Below are 21,687 nucleotides of genomic sequence, written 5' to 3'. Positions count from 1 at the left end.
CGGCCTAAAATAAAATAAAAAATAAAGCTCACAGAGGAAATCCTGGTGGTGTAGGTGGGGAATATGCAGAAGGGTTCCACCGTCTTCTGGCGGGGGGCGCCACAAGGGGGGGATGGGAGGGGGGCACGTTTTCACTGTAACACTCAGGCACTATTTGGCGTGTTTAAGATTTTGATTCAATTCTTAAAGATGGGAAGGCCTCCCCGGAGGGCCTGGGCAGGGCAGGCCGAGAGAGCGGCGAGGCCCGGGCTGCGCGGTCAGAGGCTGGGCGCACAGCGGCTGTGGGCTCTGATGCGCGGCTCTCGGTGCCCGGGCCTCAGCTCCCCTCTCCCGCCGAGCCCCACCACCCCAGGCTCCCAATCACCCTGCTTCCCACGTGGTCGGTAGAGGGACACAGACTCCGGGCCTCGTGGCAATTAATACAATAACTACAATTGAATTGCTCTCTGGCTTAAAGGCCAGGTGAAAGCAGGCATCCCTCTTGCCAGCGACTGGATTTGCAGCATCTGCCCGAGGTCACGTGGTCCTCGTTTTTGGAACTGGGTCTGGGGTCCCAGGAGACAATGGACCCTAACGTCCCACACCCACGGGACCCTCCACACGACCCCCGGCCCAGTGCCCCCAGGCTGAGTGTCCAGTACCCCCAGGAAGAGCTCGCAAAGGAGGGCACTCTGGCCCCCCTGCCTGGGGACGTCCATGGAAACGGGGAGGAGGAGCCAGGCCGAGGTCCATTCAGCCACTGGGGCCGAGGCCCGCGGGGCCCAGCCTGGTCTCCAGAGGGCACACTCCAAGAACACGGGGCATCGCCACTCAGAGCAGGAGGGGCCCTTCAGAGGGGGGCCCAGGAAGGCTTTTCTCAGAAGAGGCCACTTGCACCTGGTGACAGGAGAGGGGCCCTCGAGGGGCTCAGGAGGTGGGTGGCCGTGAGCATGGGCTGAAAATCCACCAGCTCCGGACCCACCCTGGGCGGGGGCAGCCTGGGAGATTGAGCTGGGAGAGCCAGGGCGTCCATTTCCCCTTTTTCAAACTCTCCTGCCCATCAACAGGACCGCAGGACCCCCCTGCCCCCATCACCGAGGTCACACAGGTGGTCAGTGAGGAAGGAGGAAAGGTGACTGGCCATGGCTGGGCACAGGCTCCCTAGGCCCAGGCCTCTCTCCACCCCACACAGACCAGCGCGTCCCCTGCCACCACCCCGCCTGGGCCGCCACGTCCACGTGGCATCACAGTCAGCAGTGGCCAGCAGGAGGCCCCAGAGAGACGTCTCTGGCCAGGCCAGCCAGGGAGAGCCGTGCATCTCCTGTCCAGGCTCAGGGGTCAGGGGCACATCCTGGAGTGGGGAGCAGGGGAGGGCAGACAATGCGCAGGAGAGACCCCAAGGAAGGCCACACCCGGTGAGCGTGTCCTCAGTGAAGGGCAGTGGCCCCAGCGGCCGGGCACTCACCAGGCCCCACCAGAGCGCGTCCGCGTAGGTATCAAAGTGATCGTTCTCTCCCTTCTCCGCCAAGTACACCAGAAACGAGGCCAGGATGAGGCAGAGGAAGCCGATGTACCAGGCAGTGACCAGCTCCTGAAAGAGGCCCATCACAGCCGCTGGGCCAGCGTCCAGCCCGACTCACCCCCGGGAGCACGAGGCCCCGCCTGCCTGGAGGTTTGCTGGGCGCTGCATCCCCCGGGCTTCAGCGGGTGGGTACCCCTCCCGAGAGCCGGCCGCAGAGCCCCAGCAGCCCCGAGCCCGGAGCAGGCGGGAGGGCGAGCGCGTCTTCCAGTTCCAGCCCTGGGTGGTCCCACACCTATGCACCTCACCCCTGGAGGACGGTGGGTAGGGACGGCTCAGTGCTGCATCCAGCCAGGAAGGGAGTGTCCCCAGGCGGCCGTCAGCCAGTCAGGCTGGAGAATCTTGGGCCTGCTGGGACCCTGCCCCAACTTCCCTGAGCCTGGGGGAGACACCCCAACTGGCTGCCCTTCCTGGGAGACCACCACCCTCTCTGTCCTGCCAGCCAAGCCCCAGCCTCCGGGCTCAGACAGGAAGGGTAGTGGGGAAGGGACTCTTGGGCCAATAAGCCCACCCACAAGAGGGCGGCCTCTTGGCAGAGCCTGGCAGGGCGGGGTCTGGGCGGGCAGGGCCCCTGGCAACACAGGGACGGGATCTGGACGGGACATGGGGCTGCAGCCACCTTGCGGGTCCCACGGCCAGCGGCCACCACAAGCCTCAGCCTAAACGGGCAGGAGCCTGGGGGTTGGGGGGCAGTGGGTACTGATCCAGCACAGCCACCCAACCAAGGAGCGAGCCGGCTCCGGGGGGGCCCAGATGGACCGGACCTGGCAGACAAGCTGGAGAGAAGAGGAAGATGGTCAAGTCATGGGAAGACGCCCAGAAGAAACGAGGGGCTGGGTCCTGCCTGGCCGGACCTCCTGGCCCCAGCCAGCCAGCCCAGCGCCGGCTCACCTTGCTGTGCGCGTAGACCACGGAGCCCAGCAGCTTCCAGGTGCCGCCCCGCCGGTCCATACGGATCATGCGCAGGATCTGCAGGAAGCGGAGGCTCCGGAGCGCCGACGTGGCGAAGACGTTGCCCTGGGAGCCGGCGGCCAGCACAGCGATGGACGCAATGAGCACCATGATGTCTGCGGGAAACAGCGGAGGAGCTCGGGGCGGCCCCCGCCGCGGAGGGGCAGCCGCCCGCCAGGGCCCCGGGAGGACGGACAGACGGACGCACACAAAGTGCCAGCGTGGGCCTGGCTCCACTGTCCGCCCAGCCCAGCCCTGCCCTGCCCTGGGTACGGCCGCCCGACACCTCATCGCCCTGCACTCAGGCCACAATAACCAGGGGCTCTGACGCCAAGAGGGCAGGTGACGAGAAACTTCCAGAAGGAGCTGATCCTGCAGTCCTGCCTGCCCCCACCTGCACCGGATCTCACCGATCACACAGAAGGGCTTCCGCGCAAACTTGAGCCGCCCCCTCCAGCCGCGGTACCGGCAGCAGCAGCCCGCGGCCCAGATCCGCACGAAGTACTCCACGCCGAACACCACGATGGTCACGATTTCCTGCAGGGGAAGCCACAGCTGAGCCACTGCTGGCTCAGCTGGTGGGGGGGGAGGGGAGAGTGCTGTGTAGCTGGTGTGGGAGTGGGGACCCCGTCCTGTGTAGCTGGTGTGCGAGTGGGGACCCCCGTCCTGTGTAGCTGGTGTGCGAGTGGGGACCCCTGTCCTGTGTGTAGCTGGTGTGGGAGTGGAGACCCCCATCCTGTGTAGCTGGTGTGGGAGTGGGGACACAGAGGGCAGAGCCGATGGAGGGTCTCAGGTAACTGCCAAGGGGGTGGGGCTCCCATGCCCGGGGCAGCCCCAGGACACAGCGCAGGGCGGGCAGGGGCGGAGGGCTCCCCAGAGGTGCGTCTGGAGGCGGCATCAGCTTCCCCGTGGCCCCGTACCTCCATCACCAACAGCAACACAGAAATTACCTGTGGTTGCCATGGTGCCTGCCCCGACCTATCACGGGGTTGCTGTGAGCTTCACAACCCCCAGCCCACACCCACATCTGCCAGGGAACACCCCACACTCTGAGGTGGAGGGGGCCACCGGGGCCCTCAGGCTCTAGTGAGAACAGAAGGCGGGAAAGGGGGTGGGGACAGTGGGGGGGCTCTCAGGCACTGTGACGACACAGGGAGGGGCCCGCCTAGGCTGGAGGGTAACAGGGTGCCGGGGGTGTTCGGGGGTGGGGCGGGTGGGGGCTGAGGATGCGGCAGCATCACCAACGTCAGGAGGGGAGGCTGGGAGGGACCCAAGGGCTACCAGGAAGAGCAGGGGCCCTGGGTGCCAGGACGGGGGTCCCTGCCGGTGGGCGTCTGGGAGATCAGACCAACGGGACCGGGGACAGGCTGCCGCCCACGGGCTCCGCCGCCATCAGGCCCGTCTGCGCCGACCTGCGGGACCCACCAGGATGTAGAGCGCGCCCTCCGAGCTCTTCTCGTACTCCTTGATGGTGGAGAACACAGACAGCACGAGGCAGGAGAAGACCAGCAGGAACCTGGGGGCCGGAGCAGAGGGCGTTCAGCCAGGCCGGGCGCCCAGCCGGCGCGGGAAGGCACAGGGCAGTGCAGGGGGCATGCGGCAGCCCAGGGCTCCACAGTGATGACTGGGCCCAGCTGCTCTCCAGGATGCCCACCATGCTCCCCCGCCGCCCCCGCCAACATCCCTCGCCAACGTCCAACGTCCCTCTCAGAGGGAACACAAACAGGGGACACTGCCTTCTGGGCCCCTGGGCAAACAAGAAATGAGTGAGCCGCACAGCCCGCACCCACGCAGGGCACCCCGTACGCAGTCACCCTTCTCCTCATCCACAACTGTTTCCTCGCCAGGCCCCGAAGTAGACACTTCCTGTCTCCCGGTTCACACCAGCCTCACACACACCGTCCCAGCGCCCTTGGCCGCCGGACCTGTGTCTGCAGGCGGTGCTGGCGGGGGCACTAACGGAGCCGGGAGCCGACGGGCAGCAGGTGTCCAGCCAGAGCGGACAGGGTGGGGCTGGGGTCCCAGGGAGCAGAGCCCCCGAGGGCGGAGGACAGGGTCCAGGCCTCCTGAGGCACAGGGCACCTGGTACGGGAAGCTGGGCGGGGACCGCACACCACGCCCCTCCCACTTCATCACCACTGGGACACCCCCATCACCCCAGGGAGTCGAGACCACCATCCTCCGTGGTAGTGGTGGAGGAGGGGAGATGAGACCCTTCAGAGCCAAAGTCGCGTGGTCCAACCTCAGCCGGGCCACAGCGACAGTGACTCGGGCCCTACCCCGCCCAGCCCAGCCTGCGTCACTGAGCGGCGGCCCTGCCCATGTGCCCCAGAGGCCTGACAACCGGGCCCAGAGAGGCACAGACCCGCCTCCACATGCTGCCCCTCCCCAGAGCGTGGCCCCGAGGATGTCTCCGGATGTGCCCCCAGCTCCAGGGCAGAGGCGCTATGGGCGGATAACGGAGGCCGCTGGCGCAGACAAAACGCACGCGGGGAAACGGTCACATTTCAAAACCTCAATTAATTTCCTTTGCTCATTAGCCAATTTATTCAATTAGCTGAGCCCTGGGGGAAAAAATGTCCAGATGTCTCATGTGCTTTATACTCGTAATTCTCTGCCTGCGGTGGAAAGGAGCCCACGTGCCCAGAGAGGATCTGCCAGGGTCAGAGGAGATCCCAGGGTGGTGAGTCAGGACCCCGGGGCCTGGGCGGTGGGAGAGACTGGCAGGACCCCCATCTCAGAAGGGGCACCTGGACGCAGCTCAGCTCAGCACTGGGCCCGGGAGCCGGGGGGCGCATAACATGGCGGGCTTCCCTGTGGAGGTGTCCACAACACTGCAGGATGAAGAGCTGGTGGGGCCAACAGAAAAGGGAAAGTGTTCCTGGCAGAGGGAAGGGCAAGTGGAGTGGCGCCAGGCTGGGGGGCGGGGGGAGAGGGGGAGACAGTGTGTCCAGGAGCCGGCAGCGGGCAAGTCTGACCAGACTGGAGATCCGGGCCCCTGGATGCCTGACGCCATCGTCACCTGTCAGGGAGACTGGATCCAGGGCTGCGCCCATGAAGGCCAGCTCCTCGTGCTGTATAAAAACATTCCTCTAAAGAAAAACAGGAAAGACCCAGGTCCCAAGGTGACCAGGCCCTCTCAGCCCCACCTCCCCAGGGCGCTCTGACCAGCATCTCGGAACCTTCCAGAATAGCCAGGGCACACTGAACGAAGCGCAGCCCTTCCCAGCAGGCAGCGGCCAGGCTGTCGGGAGCCTCACCAGCAGTTCAGGAGACAAACCTGCGGCCCAAGCTGGGAACCTCCCCAGCGGCCCCGCCCCAGGAAGTGCCAGCGGCATTCCAAGTTTTGTTTTTGACGTTTTGGCACAATGGCCACAGATGGCACCGCCTGGGGTGTGCAGGGGATGCAGCAGGATGGACACTCCAGAAAGAGGCCAGCACACCCACACGACAAGGAGGAAGGAGAGGTGGGCAGCAGACTCCCACGGGCAGCGGGCACCCCAGCCATGCCTCCAGGTGCAGGCAGGGCCCCCGCAGATCAAGAGAGGGACAACTCCAAAGGGCAGTGATGTCCCCCACCCCTCGGCCACTCACAGGCAGCCATGATGGGGAAAAGGCACTTACTTCCAGGTCCCCTCCTGTCTGCGGGTAACCCTGTAACCGGCGACCACCCCTGCCCAGCACACAGCCACATCCTGGGCCCGGAGACCTCCGAAGCCCACGCCCGTCCCGCGAGGCTGGAGGGGGCTCCGCCTCTGGCCTTGTGGTCCCCGGCACGGCGTCCTCCATTACAGGGGACACTTCCCTGGGGCGCAGCCCCGGGGCGCCGGGGGGTGGGGGGCCAGCCCTGCCGCATGACGACGCAGGTGATCACCCCCAGCCCTGAGGCCCATCGCGGGGTCGCCCGCTGCAGTTATGCTGGGGCCCTAGGCACTGGAGCGTCCTGGAGACCCTGGGGAATCTGAGCCAGGCAGGGGCCTTCCTTCCCAAAGACCTCTCTTGCCTCGGTGACCTGGGTTCTGGCTCCTGGCAGGCTCATGGGAGCTGGCAGCTGTGGATCAAAGGGACCCCCCTCCTCCCCTCTCCTCCTCCGGAGAGGCACTGGGGAGGTGCAGGGTGGACGCCGCCGGCACCACTGGGAGGCCCCGGGAGGCAAGCTGTGTGCTGAGCACTGACCCCCCCCAGGCCCCAGAGGACGTGGTGGCTAGTAGCTGGGTCCGCTTCCTCCCCAGATGGGACCAGTGAGCAGTTCCACCCGCCCACAGGCTGGGAGACCCGTCCCTCTGCTGCAAGGTTCAGCTCAACGGCCAGCACCATCCTGTACATCTCCCCAACACCGGGGCCGAGGCCCCAGGGCCCTGGGGGAGGGGAGTTCTCACGCCCTCCAGCCTGGGAACTGTCCAGGCTGCAGGAAAAGAAAGGAGGGGAGGCAGGAGGTGGCTCCAAAGGCAGAACACGGTGGCTAATTATGATAATGAATTCAACGTCAGGATGCTTCCCTGGCAGCGGTTGCCAAGGAGACGAGCAGCTCAAGCAGCTGGTCCCCAGCCCCCGATTCCAGGGGCTGTGATGGGGGTCAGGCGGAGGGGCAGGGCAGCCAGGGACCTCAGACCTTGCTCAGCTGGGCAGGGGGGAGGTAGGCCACCCGGAAAGTGAGCAACAGAACCACATCCCAGATGCGCCCCCCAGTTCACGAGTGGCCACGAGGTGGGCTTGACCCCAGCGCTGCAGGATCCACAGCAGCAGGACAGACCTCAGCCAGACATCAGGAGGGACTTCCATAGCCTGAGCCCTGGGCAGAGATGGACCCCTCTTTTGAAACAGGTGGAGGCACGGCAGGGTCCTGAGTGTAGGGATTCTGATGCATGGAGAGACAGGGCAGGCGGGAGGTGACGGGAGGGACTGAGGGTGGTGGAGGCTTGGGCATCGGCCAGGGGAGCCCCCCAGTCAAGGCCTGACAACACCCCTCGAGGCGGTCAGCCCACCCACAGCCGTGCCGCAGGTCCTGGGTGCACACGTGTGCGTTCTGCCTGCCCCGCACTCTCGGGAGGGGGCAGCCCCCACCTCCAGAGGGAGACCCCACTGCTTTCGGCTCTCCCCTCCCACCCCCGCCCCCCCATCTGACTGCAGGGAATATTTCTTTTCCGGAAAACGTGACAAAGCCTCTGCCACCTCATTCCCACGTCTGGTTTCCAGTGTTGGGAGGGCACCAGGGTGGGTGCCATGGTGCTGGCCCACAGCCCAGACTCCCTCGCTCCCTTCCAAGACTAAGTTGGGAGATGGCTGGGATTATTCATCTCATTTTACATATTTAGTGAAATACACCTTTTATAAGCGAATGGCAGGGTTGGGAGGAAGGGAAGTCGTGTTATCAGCACCCCACTTGCTCACCCCCAGCCCCTGGCTGGCAGAGCTGGGAGAGGAAGATGGGGAGGGGTCCCTGACATCAAGCACCACCCCCCAGGCTACAATTCAGCTATGCACCAGGCAGGCGACAACCCAACAGATTGGAAGAAGATGCTCATCCATTTTACAGATGCGAAAACAGACGCTGTGATGCAGCTCACCGCGGCCGCGCGGGACCGAGCCTGAGCACCCCTTCCACTGGCGGGGTCTCCCCAGAATAACGTCCATCCCGATAAGGCCGGGTGGCCCGGGAGCCCAGGAGAGGCCGGGGGGAGGAGCCGCCAGCGTGAGGCCCAAGCTCCCACACCAGGGTCCCCGGGGAACCTCCCGCTACCTCGTCCATCAGGACTGTAGTTGGCGCTGCAGCCCGGAATCTAATTTCACCCCTAATGAACTGCTCTGCCTCCAGTACCTGCTGCCACTGCCAATCTCTGGGGGACAGGAAGCCTGGACTCCTGACGGCCACTCCGGGCGCAAACTAGACGCGAGGAATCGCTCTGAGATCCCGCCACGGCCGGAGGGAGCAGGAGGCCGTGTGCAGACCCTACCCTGGAAACGAGGCCCGCCCACAGGGCAGCCCACCCAGGCCCACTGCAGTCCCGCCAGGCCCTGTCTGAGCCTGCTGACGGGAGAATGGAAGGTTCTCGGAACCACCCACCCGAGCCTGGGCCGTAGGGGGTGAAGCAGGCGGGCACTCAGGACCCCCATACACGGCAAGTAAGTGCTCAGTAAACACCTCAGACCTGACAGGCCCCAACCCAGGAAGTCCCAGACCCTGGGAAGGTCCGGCTCCGGCCTTGGCATTTGAGGCCTCCCTTGAATTAAATTAAATTGAATAATTGCACATTCTGTGGATTTCACCTCAATTAAAGAAAAAAAGAGAAACAGGCCAGGTTGTCAGGGACTGAAGCAGAGGGTAAAGCCCATCCGCCCGTCTGTGCCCAGGCAAGCCCTCCCCACCTGTGCCTCAGCTCCCCTCTGCGTCAGCACAGATTTGGGTGGGAGAGCCCACCCCTCTGCCCACACTGCTCCCCGCACCCCCTGCCGGCAGGGGACCTGACCCCATCCTTCAAGGAAGGACACTGCTCTGAGGCCTCTTGGGGGGCAAGGAGGGCCCCAGCCTCCCCTTGGGACGCCTTAGCATGCACACGTGGGGAGCAGGCAACCGCTGGCTGGGTGATTTCCTGAGCTGTCGGGCGGGGGTCCCCCTCCAGGTGTGTTTTCTTCCATGGTCCACACTCTTCTGTCCTTTTAAGTCCTGGTCTCCCCCGTCCCCGGCTCACTCTGGGGGTCCCCATCCTGGGGTGCGTCCCCCAGGCCTGCCACACACACCCCCAGCGCAGCCACCTTTGGGGTCCCTCGAGTGCCGGGCTCTGTCCAGGGAGCTGGCCTGACGAAACAGTCACCGTGGCTGACTCCGGCCCTGCGGGTCCCATAGCCCCACCACATGGAAGCCTGCACAGGAGCGAGGTGAGGAGGGGAGGGGTCCCCCGAGGGAGGCACTGCCGTGGACAGGCCTCTGAGGTCAGGACCCAGGGCAAATACCATCTTTCGGGGGAGAGGTGCTCCTCCCCCCACGAGGGGTCAGTTTGGACCACCCCCGGCATCTGACATCCCCTTCGGGAGCACAGGACCCCATGCAGGCGCTCAGGGTACCCCCACACCAGGGCCCCTCACAGACCCGCCTCCCCAGGTCGACAGCACGGCCAGGCCTGCTCCCCCGGACTCTTCCTGAACACCCTCCAAGCGGCTCTCGGGCTGGCCCTCCCCCCGTGCCCCACGGCTCATAGCTCAGTGGTCCCCTAGAAACAGTCCTGGTGCTCTGCCGGCCTCCATTTGCACACCTCCAGCGACAGCGACGGAGGGCCCAGCCATGGGCAGGACCTCGTTTTAACAAGCCCCCTCCTGGACCAGCCCTGGTCCTGACCCCGGGGGGCCACCAGGCATGTGCTTGCCTGGGGTCCTTCTCCAGGCCAGAGGCGCTGTCTGCTCCCCAGCCGTAAGCCACCGAGGGCGTAGGGTGAGGGATCAGTGACAGGGCCACCTCATTCCCCCCCGACCCCAGGGGCACCAGCAGCCCTGACGACAGAGACAAAGCCCAACACTCGTCCAGCAGAGACGTGTCTGATTCCACGGGAAAATCCCCACCACACACGGTTAGCACGGAGGAGGATGACAGAGCCTGAATCCGATCTCCTTTAAGAAACGCAGAGACAGGCACAGATGCTCGGAAGTAAGTCGGGAAAGACAAACGCTCCTCCTCAGGTTTTCTGCATCTTCTCCATTTCCTACGGTGGACGTGTGTAACTTTCATAATCAGAAAAGATAAGGGACCATAACCAGGTGTTTCTCTAAGAGGCCGCCAGCCCCTCTCGCTCAGACCGTGCAGTGCTGTCTGCCCACCGCCTGGCCTGGAACACTGGATTTCCGTCCACACGATATTAATTCAGCTCTCGGCTAATCACACCACACAAATTGGAGAGGACCGTCTTGGAGAACATTAACCGAGGAGGAAAGAGCTCTGTGAGCACAAAAGGCCGAATCGGGAGACGGAAGCAAGTGGTCCAGACGAAGCGTGGCCGGGCGCCTGCCCCAAGAGCCCCTTCCCCAGGCCAGCCAGTGGTGGGCAAGTTTCCCCACTTTCCATGGTCCTGCACGGAGCTCACTTGGAGAGACGGCCGTGGGCTCGTGATCAGGACCGTGGCCAGCGCCCTGCACGCCAGTCCTGCATCGGCTCACCCGGGTCACCCCCGCCAGAGGCTGAGCTCCAAATGCTCTCACTTCCTGTTCCTCCAGGTGAAAGTCGGAACCCCGAGTCAGGCCCTGCCCTCCTGCTGGAGGGCCCGTCCCGGTGCTGCCACCACATCCCACATCAAGGCTTGGTCTCTGGGGAGAACAGACTTCTAAACGCCAGGGGACCTGCCAGGCCCGGCAGGACTGACAGCCCTGCTCAGAGCCCTGCTCCCAGGAACAGAAATAGATCAGCAGGTGCTCACCCAGGCTCCTCCCACTTCCACATCCCACTGCCCCCCGCCCCCGCTTCCTCCCCCAAAGCCTGGAATCCCAGGAGGAACTGGCCTTTTCCTCAGACAAACCCTTCAAATATTTTTTTCCAAGCCTAAATGTAAAAGCAAACTCAAAAGTTCTAAGCTCTCTAGTCAGGTCAAGACTGAGGCTCCAGGGAAGGAAGGGGCGGACCAGACAGGACCTGGAGGAGGGAGGGGCCTGGGCGGGGGCACACGCAGCAGACAGCCAGGAACAACCTGGGAGCTGAGACCTGTCACCACAACAGACGATTAAGGAATCTCTGGAGACGCTGTTTCCAATGACTCCGAGTAGGACTTTCTGGAACAAACGCGGTTCTGTACATTTACAAAATTATTCCAGGGGCCTTCCCTGGTGGCGCAGTGGCTGAGACTCCACGCTCCCAATGCAGGGGGCCCGGGTTCAGTCCCTGGCCAGGGAACTAGATCCCACATGCACGCTGCAACTAAGAGTTCGCAACTAAGGAGCCCACATGCTGCGACTAAGACCCGGCACAACCAAATAAATAAATAAATAAATAAATATTTTAAAAAAATTATTCCGGGTAATCTGAAAAAATTAAAGACCTAATTTTACTCAAGCCGGGTAGCCGGCAGAGCCTAAGGGCGCTCAGCGCTGAGTACATCCTGGAGATGAAGGTCAGACTCAGGGCTGGCGGCTGGAACACACCCACCCTCACGTCTCAACCAAGTGTAGCCAACACGGCCTCTGCAAGGAGCTGCCGGAAAAGGCCTGCCCGCTCCAGCGTGCCCTCCCTTTGGCCGATCCCAGCTGCTGGGCAGTGGGACCAAGGCTCTGGGCAGCTGGTGGCCGAGAAGCGAGAACCCCCTCGTGGGCGGGCACCCGCCCCAGACCAGGGGTCTCCCCACTGTCCTTGGGGCTGCTGGAGAAGGCACAGCCCTCACCCAGCCTCTGCCGGGCTTGAGCGCTGCTGGCCCCGCTCACCAGCGCACGCTTGGGTCCGTTACTCAGCCCGGCTCTCCTGCGCCCCGCCCCGCAGCGTCATGACACCTGGTAGAAGTCCTGCCGCTGTCCCTGTTCTCCCTTCGGCAGGCACCATCCTGCCCGTTCCCCGGGGAACCCCCTTTGCATGACGGAACCCTCACTTGCCGAACCCAGGCCTTCACAGTAGGGAACTCTGGGGCCTGCATCCCCCGGGGCTCTGGCTGGGCTGTGGATGAAGCCACCCAAACGCACTAGGGCAAACTGAGGAATGTGGGCCCTGCAGCCCCCACTGGGAGGCACGCAGGCCCTAGAGCTGCCCACCCAGGGGCTCCAAGACCCAGGCATCCCCAGCCCTGCTTCCTCCTGGATGAATTAAAAGCTTGGTGCAGCCCAGCTTCAAACAACAAAGACCAGCCCTCTTCCTAACTCCAGACCGTTTGCAAAACAGCCCCTGGACCACCTCCCTCCAACTCTGGCCATGGCTGTCTTAATTCACACGAGGAACAGACAGGCTTTAGAAATAGTCATCTCTCTGCCCTGGCCCCCTCCTGCACGCACCCACCTCACCAAGAGGGGTTTTGGGGGTTCACCGCCGCCCCACCAGCTGCCAGGGGAGCAAGCTGAGAGCGGTCATCGGGCCACGGCCGCCTGCAGAAAAGTGGAAAGAGGGCCTGGGGGGCCGGGGGCAGCTTCGTCAAACCCTCCCCTCAGCATGGAAGGCAGAGTCCCTGGGGGACAACCTCGGGGCTGCACGCCCCTCTTCTTTCCACCAAGCGGGCCCGGGCTTGCTGGCCGGGTGTCCCACAGCTGGGAGGGAACTGCATGGCACAGATGAGGCCCGTTTCCCGACGCCGCAGAGCTGTCGGCAAACCGCTGTTGGAAAGCGCAGCGGGCACCAGCCTTCAGAAGGGAGTGGCCGTGCCAGAAGGAGCCTCCCATGCTCCGGGGCAGCGCCGTCTGGAGGTGGGCTCAGCCTGGCAGCCCACGTGACGCTAAGTCACCACACGACAGCTTAGGAGGGGGTGCAGCTCAGCAGGACGCAGCCCATGCGGAAACCTGAGGTCCCCTTTACGGTCTGGGGGTCCATTGGTACAACCCGCTCGCAATGGTCCTTTTCAAGCCAAAACCGTTCTGGCCTCCATGCTTGGAGGTCCAGGGTGCTGGGACCCTTCAGCCGTGGAAGGAAGACCTCTCCCAATACCCGGGCAGCTGTAGAACAGTGAGGTCCTTTAGGAAAACGGCCAGTCCTCCTGGACAAACGCAGCTTCAGACGGGGGCCCCGTGTCTAATCACGCGGCCACGTTCACAGCAGCCCCAAACCCCTCCATCCAGGCCCAGCCACTGGCCGATGGGACTGAGAACGTACCCGGGCCGCGCTGAGGGCGGACGGCCCAGGGTGCTGTCCCGGACACGCCAAGCTCCCTCCGCCTGGCCTTCCTCCTTGCTGAGTGACAAACAACGCGGCCAGCACCCCATGAATGTCACACGCTCCGAGCACTGTGCTGAGTGATTCACAGGAGACAAGCACAGAACTGTGTCCCCATGTCCCAGATGAGGGGACACAGGGCCCTCAGGCCAGGAGCGGCAGTGCAGGCCAGATCCCCGCCAGGGCCACCCAGAGCCACGGTCCCCACGGCTGGCCATCCTCTGTCCACACGCGCCCTCTGAACCATCACCGGTTATAACCTCACACCACACCTGACGGGGGCGTGGGGGTGACGAGGTGACGTCTGCGACTAAGGCACGTACCCGGCGATTTCCACGCAGGGAAGATCCTCCATTTACACTCGAGAACGTTTCAAATGACCCGCCTACGAGGTAACCCAGGCAGCACGGTTTATAATGAGGCTATCGGACACAGGCCAATGTCTCTCACAAGCCTTGCCTCAGGAAGGGGCAGAAGCCTCCAGCCCAGGGCCCACCCAGCATCGTGAGCCCCAGGCCTGGCCCCCAGCCCCACCCCTCCCGTCCACCGCAAGGAGAGGAACAGCAAGCCCGGAATGCCTGCAGCACGTCCCTCCCCGTCCTTCCGAACGGAGGCTCGGCCCTCCGCGGGGTCCCCCACCTCCACCCTGGCCCTCAGCACCTTCCATGAAAGGCCCCAGAGAACTCTCGGTCCTCTGGACCCTGTTCCTTCTCCGGGGCATTCAGAACGCAGCTCCCGGGGGTGGGGGCAGCCTGGTGGGCTCACCAGGACGGACTCAGGACACCTTGTGAGCGATGCCCAGGAGCAGACGCCGGGCCTCATCGCGGGCAAGCAGGAGCGCAGAGATTAACACAGCCTAGGATTCATTTCTGATGAAAACAAGCCGGGAAGAACACCCCCTGAGACACTATCCACCACCAGACTCAGGCTGCGCTCTTGGAAACAATCCAGTCTCTTCACAATCATTCCGGGTTTAGGTGTTTTCAGAGGCGGTGCCCACGTCGAAGACCCCGCCGAGTCTCCCTAGAGACTAGTTTCAGTGTTTGACTTGTACTGGTTTCTAACAAAACAGATTTTTCTTTGTTTTGATCTGTGAAACTGTCAAGAATGGAGCTTCCTACGGACCCCATTACCTTGAGGACACAGACCGTTTGCGGGGATTCACGACAGTGTAATTAGACACCGTGATTAAGAAACACTTCATTGTCTTATTGTGGGTGAGAAATCCTACAAGGAGGCCTGAGGTCTCCAGACAGCCAGCCGGGGATGGTCTGCTGAGCCCTGGTTTCCCTGGAAACCACAACCCTCCTACCGTTTTCACCTTTGGGGAAATTTCCATAAGATTCTCCAACTCTTCAATCAATAGACATTTCCTCCGCAGGATTGCAGCAAGGTCTGGGAGCTGAAAGAAGCTGAGAACACAGCCATTCAGACCCCAGTCTCCTCTCAGAAGCAGACACCCTGGCCACTTGCTCTGGGCCCCTCCATGCCCCACAGATGCAGTCACACCGAGGAAAAGAGAGGCCAGCACGTGGGCCCACACTTGCCCACCCGAGGGCGGACAGGTGAGAGGGGGCAGCGGGCGGCCTGCACGTGACCAAATGTGGAACCCCACTTGGGTTATCCGAGGCCACGCAGGGGACTGCAGCAGGGCCCTGAGGCCCCAGGCCCCCATCCCGCTGCCCCCAGCTACAGGCCCCGAAACGTCGGAGGCCCCCCAAGACCCACCTGGACGCCATCCAAGGACGGAGGGGGCTCGTTGGACCAGCCCGAGAGAAGGCAGCTCACAAAAGTGAGCCGCTCAGGCGAGCCCCGGCCTCCAGGGGCCAGTCCCTGCCCTGCAGTCACTGGCATTTTCCATCCCGCCTATTTCAAACACAGTCTCACCTGGCAACTCCAAGTGGCTTTTGGATGTTGGAAAAGTCAACCGATCTGCACCCCAAGCTCCCATCACTGGGCAGAGACCCCTTCTGTCCGGCGTGAGTGGGGCAACTCAGGAACTCGACCATCTCAGCCTCAGTTTCCTCACCAGTGAAAATGGGGCCACAAAGTGAGAAACCTGAGACCAGCAGACAGCAGGCCGGCCCAGAAGACGTGCGGTTCCCCTCCCCTCCTAACTTGAGCCTCGGGGAGATCCCCCCACCCCCCCCACCATGATGGAGCAGCTGCCGCTCCCACCCGAGAGGGGAGGGGGCAGCGCGCCCAACCCAGGCTCTCAAAGGACCCCCGAGGGCTTGCCTGAAGCAGATGAGTAGCCCCTGGGGCCCCACTGGCCTGGACACGCATCCCTGAAGTGGTTTGGGGCCTTTTCTGTGGCTCACACCCCCTCTGAGAAACTCCTGAAAACTCTAGACCGTAGCTAGAAAATCCTCTCATGTAAAGACGCCCTGCTCTAGGGGTGCACAGACCCTCGGAGCCCCGAGACCTGCCTAGGGGTGTGAAGGGCAGGCAATGGGGAGCTGAGATGCACCCCTTCCCCACCCCACACGGCCCAGCTCCTCGCAACAGGGCCCCCACTCACTGCGGACGACACCAGCCTGCCCGCCCGCCCAGAATCCCAGCCAGATCTGGGTGAGGAGTCATGCGGGGCGGGCACCTGCCCAAGCAGGGACTGCTCTCTCTCTCTCTCCAGCCAGAGCAGAGGAATGGACCCTGCAAGGGCCTCGGGGCTGGGAGGGGTGGCCAGGGCGGGCTCCCCTCAGCCTGGTCCGGGATCCCTCCTGACTCAGGGAAGCCTCCCGCCCCCAGAAGTGCTGTGGAGCCGCTCACAGGCAGAAGCAGTGATGGCGATGGCTCCAAGCCCAGAGGCACGTCCATGAAGACAGCCCCTTCCGCAAAAGGCGGGGGGCACCTGGCCTGATGCCCACCAAGCCCGGGGGCCAGAGGGCAGCCGCCTCCCTCCCCACCTCTGACAACCAGAGGGCTCAGCACACCTTCGCCTTCCAGAAGCCAGGCTTTGGTGGCAAAAGGCAGAGGAAGGTGGCCCAGGAAGGCAGCACTGCCCCAGCCCTGGGACTACTCCCTGCCCCCATTGGCCCCCCCAGGCCCAGCTCAGGAGGGGCTTGAACTGGTTTAATCAACAAACCAAACAGACGAGGGCCAGTCCCTGCTGGGGGGCGGGGGGTGAACAGGGGAGGCCGCACCACTGGGGACCAGTATGGGGGCAGTGAAGGCCCCCTGAGTCCAGTGGGCTGGGCCCCAAGGATGGGCTGGGCCTGGGGACAGCTAGTGAATTCAGGCCCAGGGACCCGGAGGGGGACAGAGATGCCGCCGTTCAGGAGCACCCCCGGGCAGCGCCGGGAGAGAGGAGACCCCACGCGGTAGCCTCCACAGTGCCCTGGGGGCAGGGGCAGCTGTGCCCCGTTCACCACCCCTGGACTCGCACACACTGCAGGCCCACCTGTCCCGACTCCCGCGGGGCAGGCAACGCAGACCCACACCCGAGAGCAGCTGCCTGGCCCCAGTCCCCACGCTCTGCTCCCAGGTCTGGAGGCTGCAGCTTCCAGGACGCAGGACGCACAGAGGGGCCGGCCACTTCAGGCCTGGGCAGAGAGAGGCCACACAGAGGGGACCCCGGGAAGTGCTGCCGGCGGGGACCTTCGTGCCCAAAGCACAGCAAACCCTCCAGCAGCCGCACCACAGGTCAGACAGGAGTGGGGGCACCGCTGGGCTGTGCCCACACACCAGAGGTCACCTCGGGCCAGGACCTGGCTGACCAGAGCTGGCCCCCGCCTGGCAGGGAGAGGAGGCACGGGGCTCTTCCAAGGAGGAAGAGCGCACCTGGGCATGTCCGCCCCGGGAAGAGCCAGGTCACCTCCCTGGGGCAGGCGGGGGCTGACACAGTGCCAGGGGAGCCTCTGCCTCTTGGGACTCCCGGGGTGGCTCAGTGCTGGGGCTGGGGACAGTGGCCAGGAGGCCTCCAGGGCTGTGGTGACCCCCAGGACACCTACCCCTCCAGCAGCTTGGCATTTCCTCCCAGGGTCTTCTCCCCCACCCACAGAGGGTCCGTCCAGAGCACACGCTCACAGGTCACAGGCACACTCACAGGCACACACCCCCTCATCCCAGGTGGGCACTTGGTCGGAGATGGTTCCCCAGAATCCACCCCTCACTCCCATACCCAAATGCCTCTTTCTCACAAAATGGCCGAGTCCCGGGCCCAATCTAGCTGGGATGGGAGAGAGCGCCTGTAGGCTCAGAGGCCGTGCTCGCCACCAGCACGGGCGCGCGCGCACACACACACACGCCACACGCTCAAACACCCGTGTGCACACAATGCCGGCCTGTGGCCACCAGCCCTGCCTCAGGAGCCAGGAGTTCCCTGAACAATGGGCCCAGGGACACCGACAGCCCTCCCAGGGCCAGGGCTGGCGGCCCCAGGATGGTGGCACCCCTCTTCCTGGGGGTCCACTCTGCAATAAAGGGGGTCTGGAGCCCAGAATGCGCACAGGGGCGTCAGGCCTGCACCTGCTCCTCCAGCTAGCAGCTGCAGAGGGGCTCAGGGCTGTGCCGGGTGGAGGGGCGGGTGGGGCGACGCAGGCCAGGGCAGGGGTGGGTGCAGGCACCACGGGGCAGGACATCCAATTAACTGCCCTCAGCCTACGGCTGGGGGAGGAGAGTAATGATGGGACTCCTCCGCCATTTCAGCACCCCAGAAGCTCACCCTAGAAGGAGAGTGAGCGGCTTGGGGGGATGGGGAAGGGTTGGCCAGCCCCTCCCCCCATTTCCCCTTCTTTGAGGGAACCCATCTAGAGGGGGCCCTCTAGGAGTCCAGATCCAGTGACAGGACGGGCAGCGCCGCCCTCCCTCCCTGGTCGGCCCTTTGTTCAGTGCCGTGGCCGTGGGGAGGGGCCTCTCAGGGCTGAGGAGGGGAGGCTGGGGCGCTGCACATCTCCCCATCCTGCGGGGGAGGGACTGATGCAACCCAACCAGGCCGCTGGAGGGCGCGGGAGGGGGACAGGCGCCCCCACCCCGACCCCAGAACTCCTTCCAACCAGATGTCTCCAAAATCGCTCTCCAGCCTCTGCCCTTCGCTTGAACCAAGGGACCCCAGACACACGGTGTGACCGACGCGGGCGCTCAGACACACACGGAGGCCCTCGTAGCCCGCAGCTGCGCGCCCACGGGCCGCCAGCGGCCGATCGCCCGGGTGCGTCGCGACCCGCGCCCGCCGCCCGGGTGGGCACTCACACGTAGGCGTGGTAGATGAAAGCCCAGCCGCGCGGCCGCTCCAACACGTTGTAGAGGAAATTCTGCAGCTTGCGGTAGAAGGCGTTGCGCTTGGGGGGCTTCCCGGCGCCCGTGCCGCCCGCGCGCGGCTTACTCAGGATGCTGCCGCGCTTGGGGGCCTCGGAGCCGACGATGAGCAGCGCGCCGTCTCGGGTGGAGTCGGGCGCGCCGGGGTCCAGCCCCACGAAGCCCACCTTGAGCTTCTTCTCCCCGCTCGGGCCAGGGTACACGCCGCCGTTGCGAGACTTCTGCACCATGGTGCCGGGCGGCGCCCGGGCGGGCGCGGGCTCAGCGGGGGCGGCGCGCGGGGGGCGGCGCGGGCCCGAGCCCAGTTCCCCGGCCCGGGAGCCGCATGGCCGAGGCGGAGGCGGCGGCGGCGGCGGCGGCGGCGGCGGCGGCGGCGGCGGCGGCGGCGGCTCCGCGCTCCTGCCGGGCCCGGGCCGCGCGCGGGGACGCTGCGGCCCCCTCGCTCCGCGCGCGCCTGGGCGCCTGGCCCGCGGCCGCGCCGGCTCCGCCCGCCGCCTCGCCCCGCCCCCCCCTCCGTTAACTCCTGCGCCGCCGCCCCGGCCGGAGGGAAGGGGAGGGGAGGAGGGGGAAGAAAGAGGAGGGAGGATCGGGCTGCGCCACCCCGCCGACCTCTTCCCGCTCCTCGGGCCACGTGTGCCCTGACGAGGGAATCCGGCCCCCTGGTCCCCTCTGGGGTGGGCGGGACCAGGCAAGCACACGCGTGAGCAGAGACCCCAGCTCTCCCTGGGATCCCCAGGCGGTGCGGTGCCAGGGCCTGGCCCCAGCTGAATTCTTACCAGCTGGGCCCGGACTGGACACCTTGGAGCCGGGGAGGCCAGGCTCTCTGTTAGAAGGCCCAGCCCCCCGGGACCTTATGCTCCTGGCCTCTAGATGGACCAGGCATGAGGACGCTTTAGACCCCAGGCCCTTGGTTGTGCAGGGAGGCCTCTGCGGAGACTTGCTTCCTAAGAGGTAGCCTGAACTGGGCCTTGGAGAGGACGTCCCGGGAGGGAGACAGCTGGGGAAAGGTGGGGGTTTGCAGAGGCTTCTCGGCAGGAAGAGGAGCAAGGAGGGTCAGGAAGCTCAGACCTGAGAGACACCCCGGGGAGCCTTGAAGTCCCCCAAGGGGCCTGGGATTTGTTCTGCAGACCCCAAAGAGGCCTGAGGCAGGGGCAGGGGGTTGGAAAGTGGGCCCCAGGGCAAGACCTAGGCCTCAGGCCAGTGGGGACGCTGGTGCCACAGTCCAGGACAAAGGAGGGCAGGCTCTGGACACAGATGGCAGGGTGTCCCCTTGGCGGGGAGTGGGCAGAATTGGCCTCCCCTAGCCATGGGTGTCCTGGGGGGTCACTCTGGAACCTGTTGCTGGAAGACCAAAGGGCTCATTCCTCAGCCGCTGAGGGGCCCCTGCACACTCGATGCTGTCAGCTCCTCACCATGCCCCCCCGGACCCCCCATCTGCACACCTAGGATGGTGTTGGCTTCAGGGGCCCCTCCTGACTACACCCAGACCCCTCCCACGTTCACCCGGCATCGTGGGATCTACCAAGCGAAAGGCCCTGTTTAGTAGCTGGTGCTGCCCTCACCGGTAACTCGGCTGCTAACGCAGGACCCCTGGCGCCAGGTCAGCTGTGTTGTTTGCCCTTTGGGTTCCAAAGGCATTGGCCTGGTTTTGTTTTTTTTCAGTTGGGCAGAAAACATAATGGACAACGCAGGCACAGGGCTAAGTCATCTAGAATGTTGGGGAGACTGCAGCGCATGCCACACCCACACCTGTGCACGCAGGTGCATCCCAGGGGCCACATTCCTGACCCCCACCTCCCTGCCTCCATGCCTGGTCACTAGCTACAATCACCAGCGTTAGGTGGGTTCTCCCCCGCTGAGCCCAGGCTGAGGGAGGAGAAGGAGGGCCTGGATTACGAAAGGCAAGAAGGGACCACTGCATCCCGTGCACACTGGGTCTGCACGGGGGTGGCGTCTGGGGGACACTCATGCTCAGTCCTCAGAAACTGGGTGAAACACCTGTGACTCAGACGTGCAGACTCCACGAGGGCTGGGCCACCCCCTCCTGCTGAGGGGAGGCCTCCCAGACCCCGGGGTGCCACCTGGGCTGGGCATGGTCCCTCCCTGGGGGAGCCCCTCCCCAGAGTTGGATGGGAGAGCAACGTGAGCCCATGGTTAGTGTGGTTCACCGAGGGTGAAGGTGTCACCTTTGCAGGGGCATTGAGACAGCAGCGAGGTTTGGGCTGTGCGTTCCAGGACACTGAGCAGGAAGAAAGGAGGGTACGTCCCTGAGGTCCGAGGGGCCCCTGGCTGCCTTCGTGATCTCCTGGGGGAGGCGGTGCTGAGAGGGAGCCCCCACCGGGCTGGAAGGGGACTGGGCTCGGTTGCAGGCATCCCCCACCTCCCCGAGCCCCTGCTTGCTTGTCTACAGTGGCGCTGGCACCAAGAGCTTCACCGCATCTCTTGGAGGTTCTGGAAGGCGAACACCGCATCCAGGTTTGAAAACCTCTGCTTCCTCTGTTTAGGGTGTCCTTTCCGTGATCATTTGTGTTTTCAGTTTTGTGTCTTGCACACCATGGGCTGTGCACTGTCGTCGGCAGTCTGGTCACCAGTGCCCCCACCCCTGCCACCTAGGCAACAGTCAGTCGGGGTGACTCTCATGCAGGAGACAGGAATTCCATTTATTTAAAAATAGATGGGATGTAAAGCAATTATACTTCAATAAAGATGTTTAAAAAAAAAAAAATAGATGGGAAAAGCTTTCAGGCTCAAGCCATCTTTGCCAAGACTGCTCTGACAGGATCCAGAGAAGGAGAGTGGAAAAATTCGGATGCACACAATGCCCAGCCCCAGTTTGGGGAGAAAGCTTTCACCGGGACTCTGGGGCGGCCGCTGCCCACGCCGGGCGCTGTCCTTTCAGCACCACCCCAGAACCTTCTGAGCCCAGCACGGTCTTCTTTTGCCCTCTCCCCTGGCCTCCTCCTCCTGTCCCCCACATCACCGGCTACACTGAGCTGTCATATCAGAGGCCAGCTCAGAGTCTCACCCCCTGCCCCCCAGTACTCCTGTGTGTTCCCTTCCTGTGGGGGAGCGCACCACGCAGGGCTGTGACCTTGCTTCC

At 64.3% G+C, this 21,687-nt stretch overlaps 1 protein-coding gene across 5 annotated transcripts in view; it reads right to left on the bottom strand.

Moving 5' to 3' along the window:
* KCNQ2 (potassium voltage-gated channel subfamily Q member 2) overlaps window positions 1-18,817 on the bottom strand; it is a 48,500-nt gene extending 29,683 nt beyond the window's left edge. For all 5 annotated transcript variants that reach the window (XM_061210396.1, XM_061210395.1, XM_061210397.1 and 2 more), the window contains exons 1-5: window positions 18,522-18,817; window positions 3,935-4,025; window positions 2,920-3,046; window positions 2,450-2,625; window positions 1,445-1,570 (exon numbers count right to left, since the gene is read on the bottom strand). In XM_061210396.1, coding sequence (XP_061066379.1) covers window positions 1,445-1,570; window positions 2,450-2,625; window positions 2,920-3,046; window positions 3,935-4,025; window positions 18,522-18,817 — 816 coding nt within the window. The remainder of the gene's footprint in view (window positions 1-1,444; window positions 1,571-2,449; window positions 2,626-2,919; window positions 3,047-3,934; window positions 4,026-18,521) is intronic.
* Window positions 18,818-21,687: the final 2,870 nt, after the last annotated feature.

The sequence above is a fragment of the Eubalaena glacialis genome, chromosome 13, assembly GCF_028564815.1.
Source record: "Eubalaena glacialis isolate mEubGla1 chromosome 13, mEubGla1.1.hap2.+ XY, whole genome shotgun sequence".
NCBI classification, from domain to species: Eukaryota; Metazoa; Chordata; class Mammalia; order Artiodactyla; family Balaenidae; genus Eubalaena; species Eubalaena glacialis.
The sequence above is the reverse complement of the archived record's forward strand: the minus strand, read 5'-3'. Positions and strand labels throughout refer to the sequence as shown.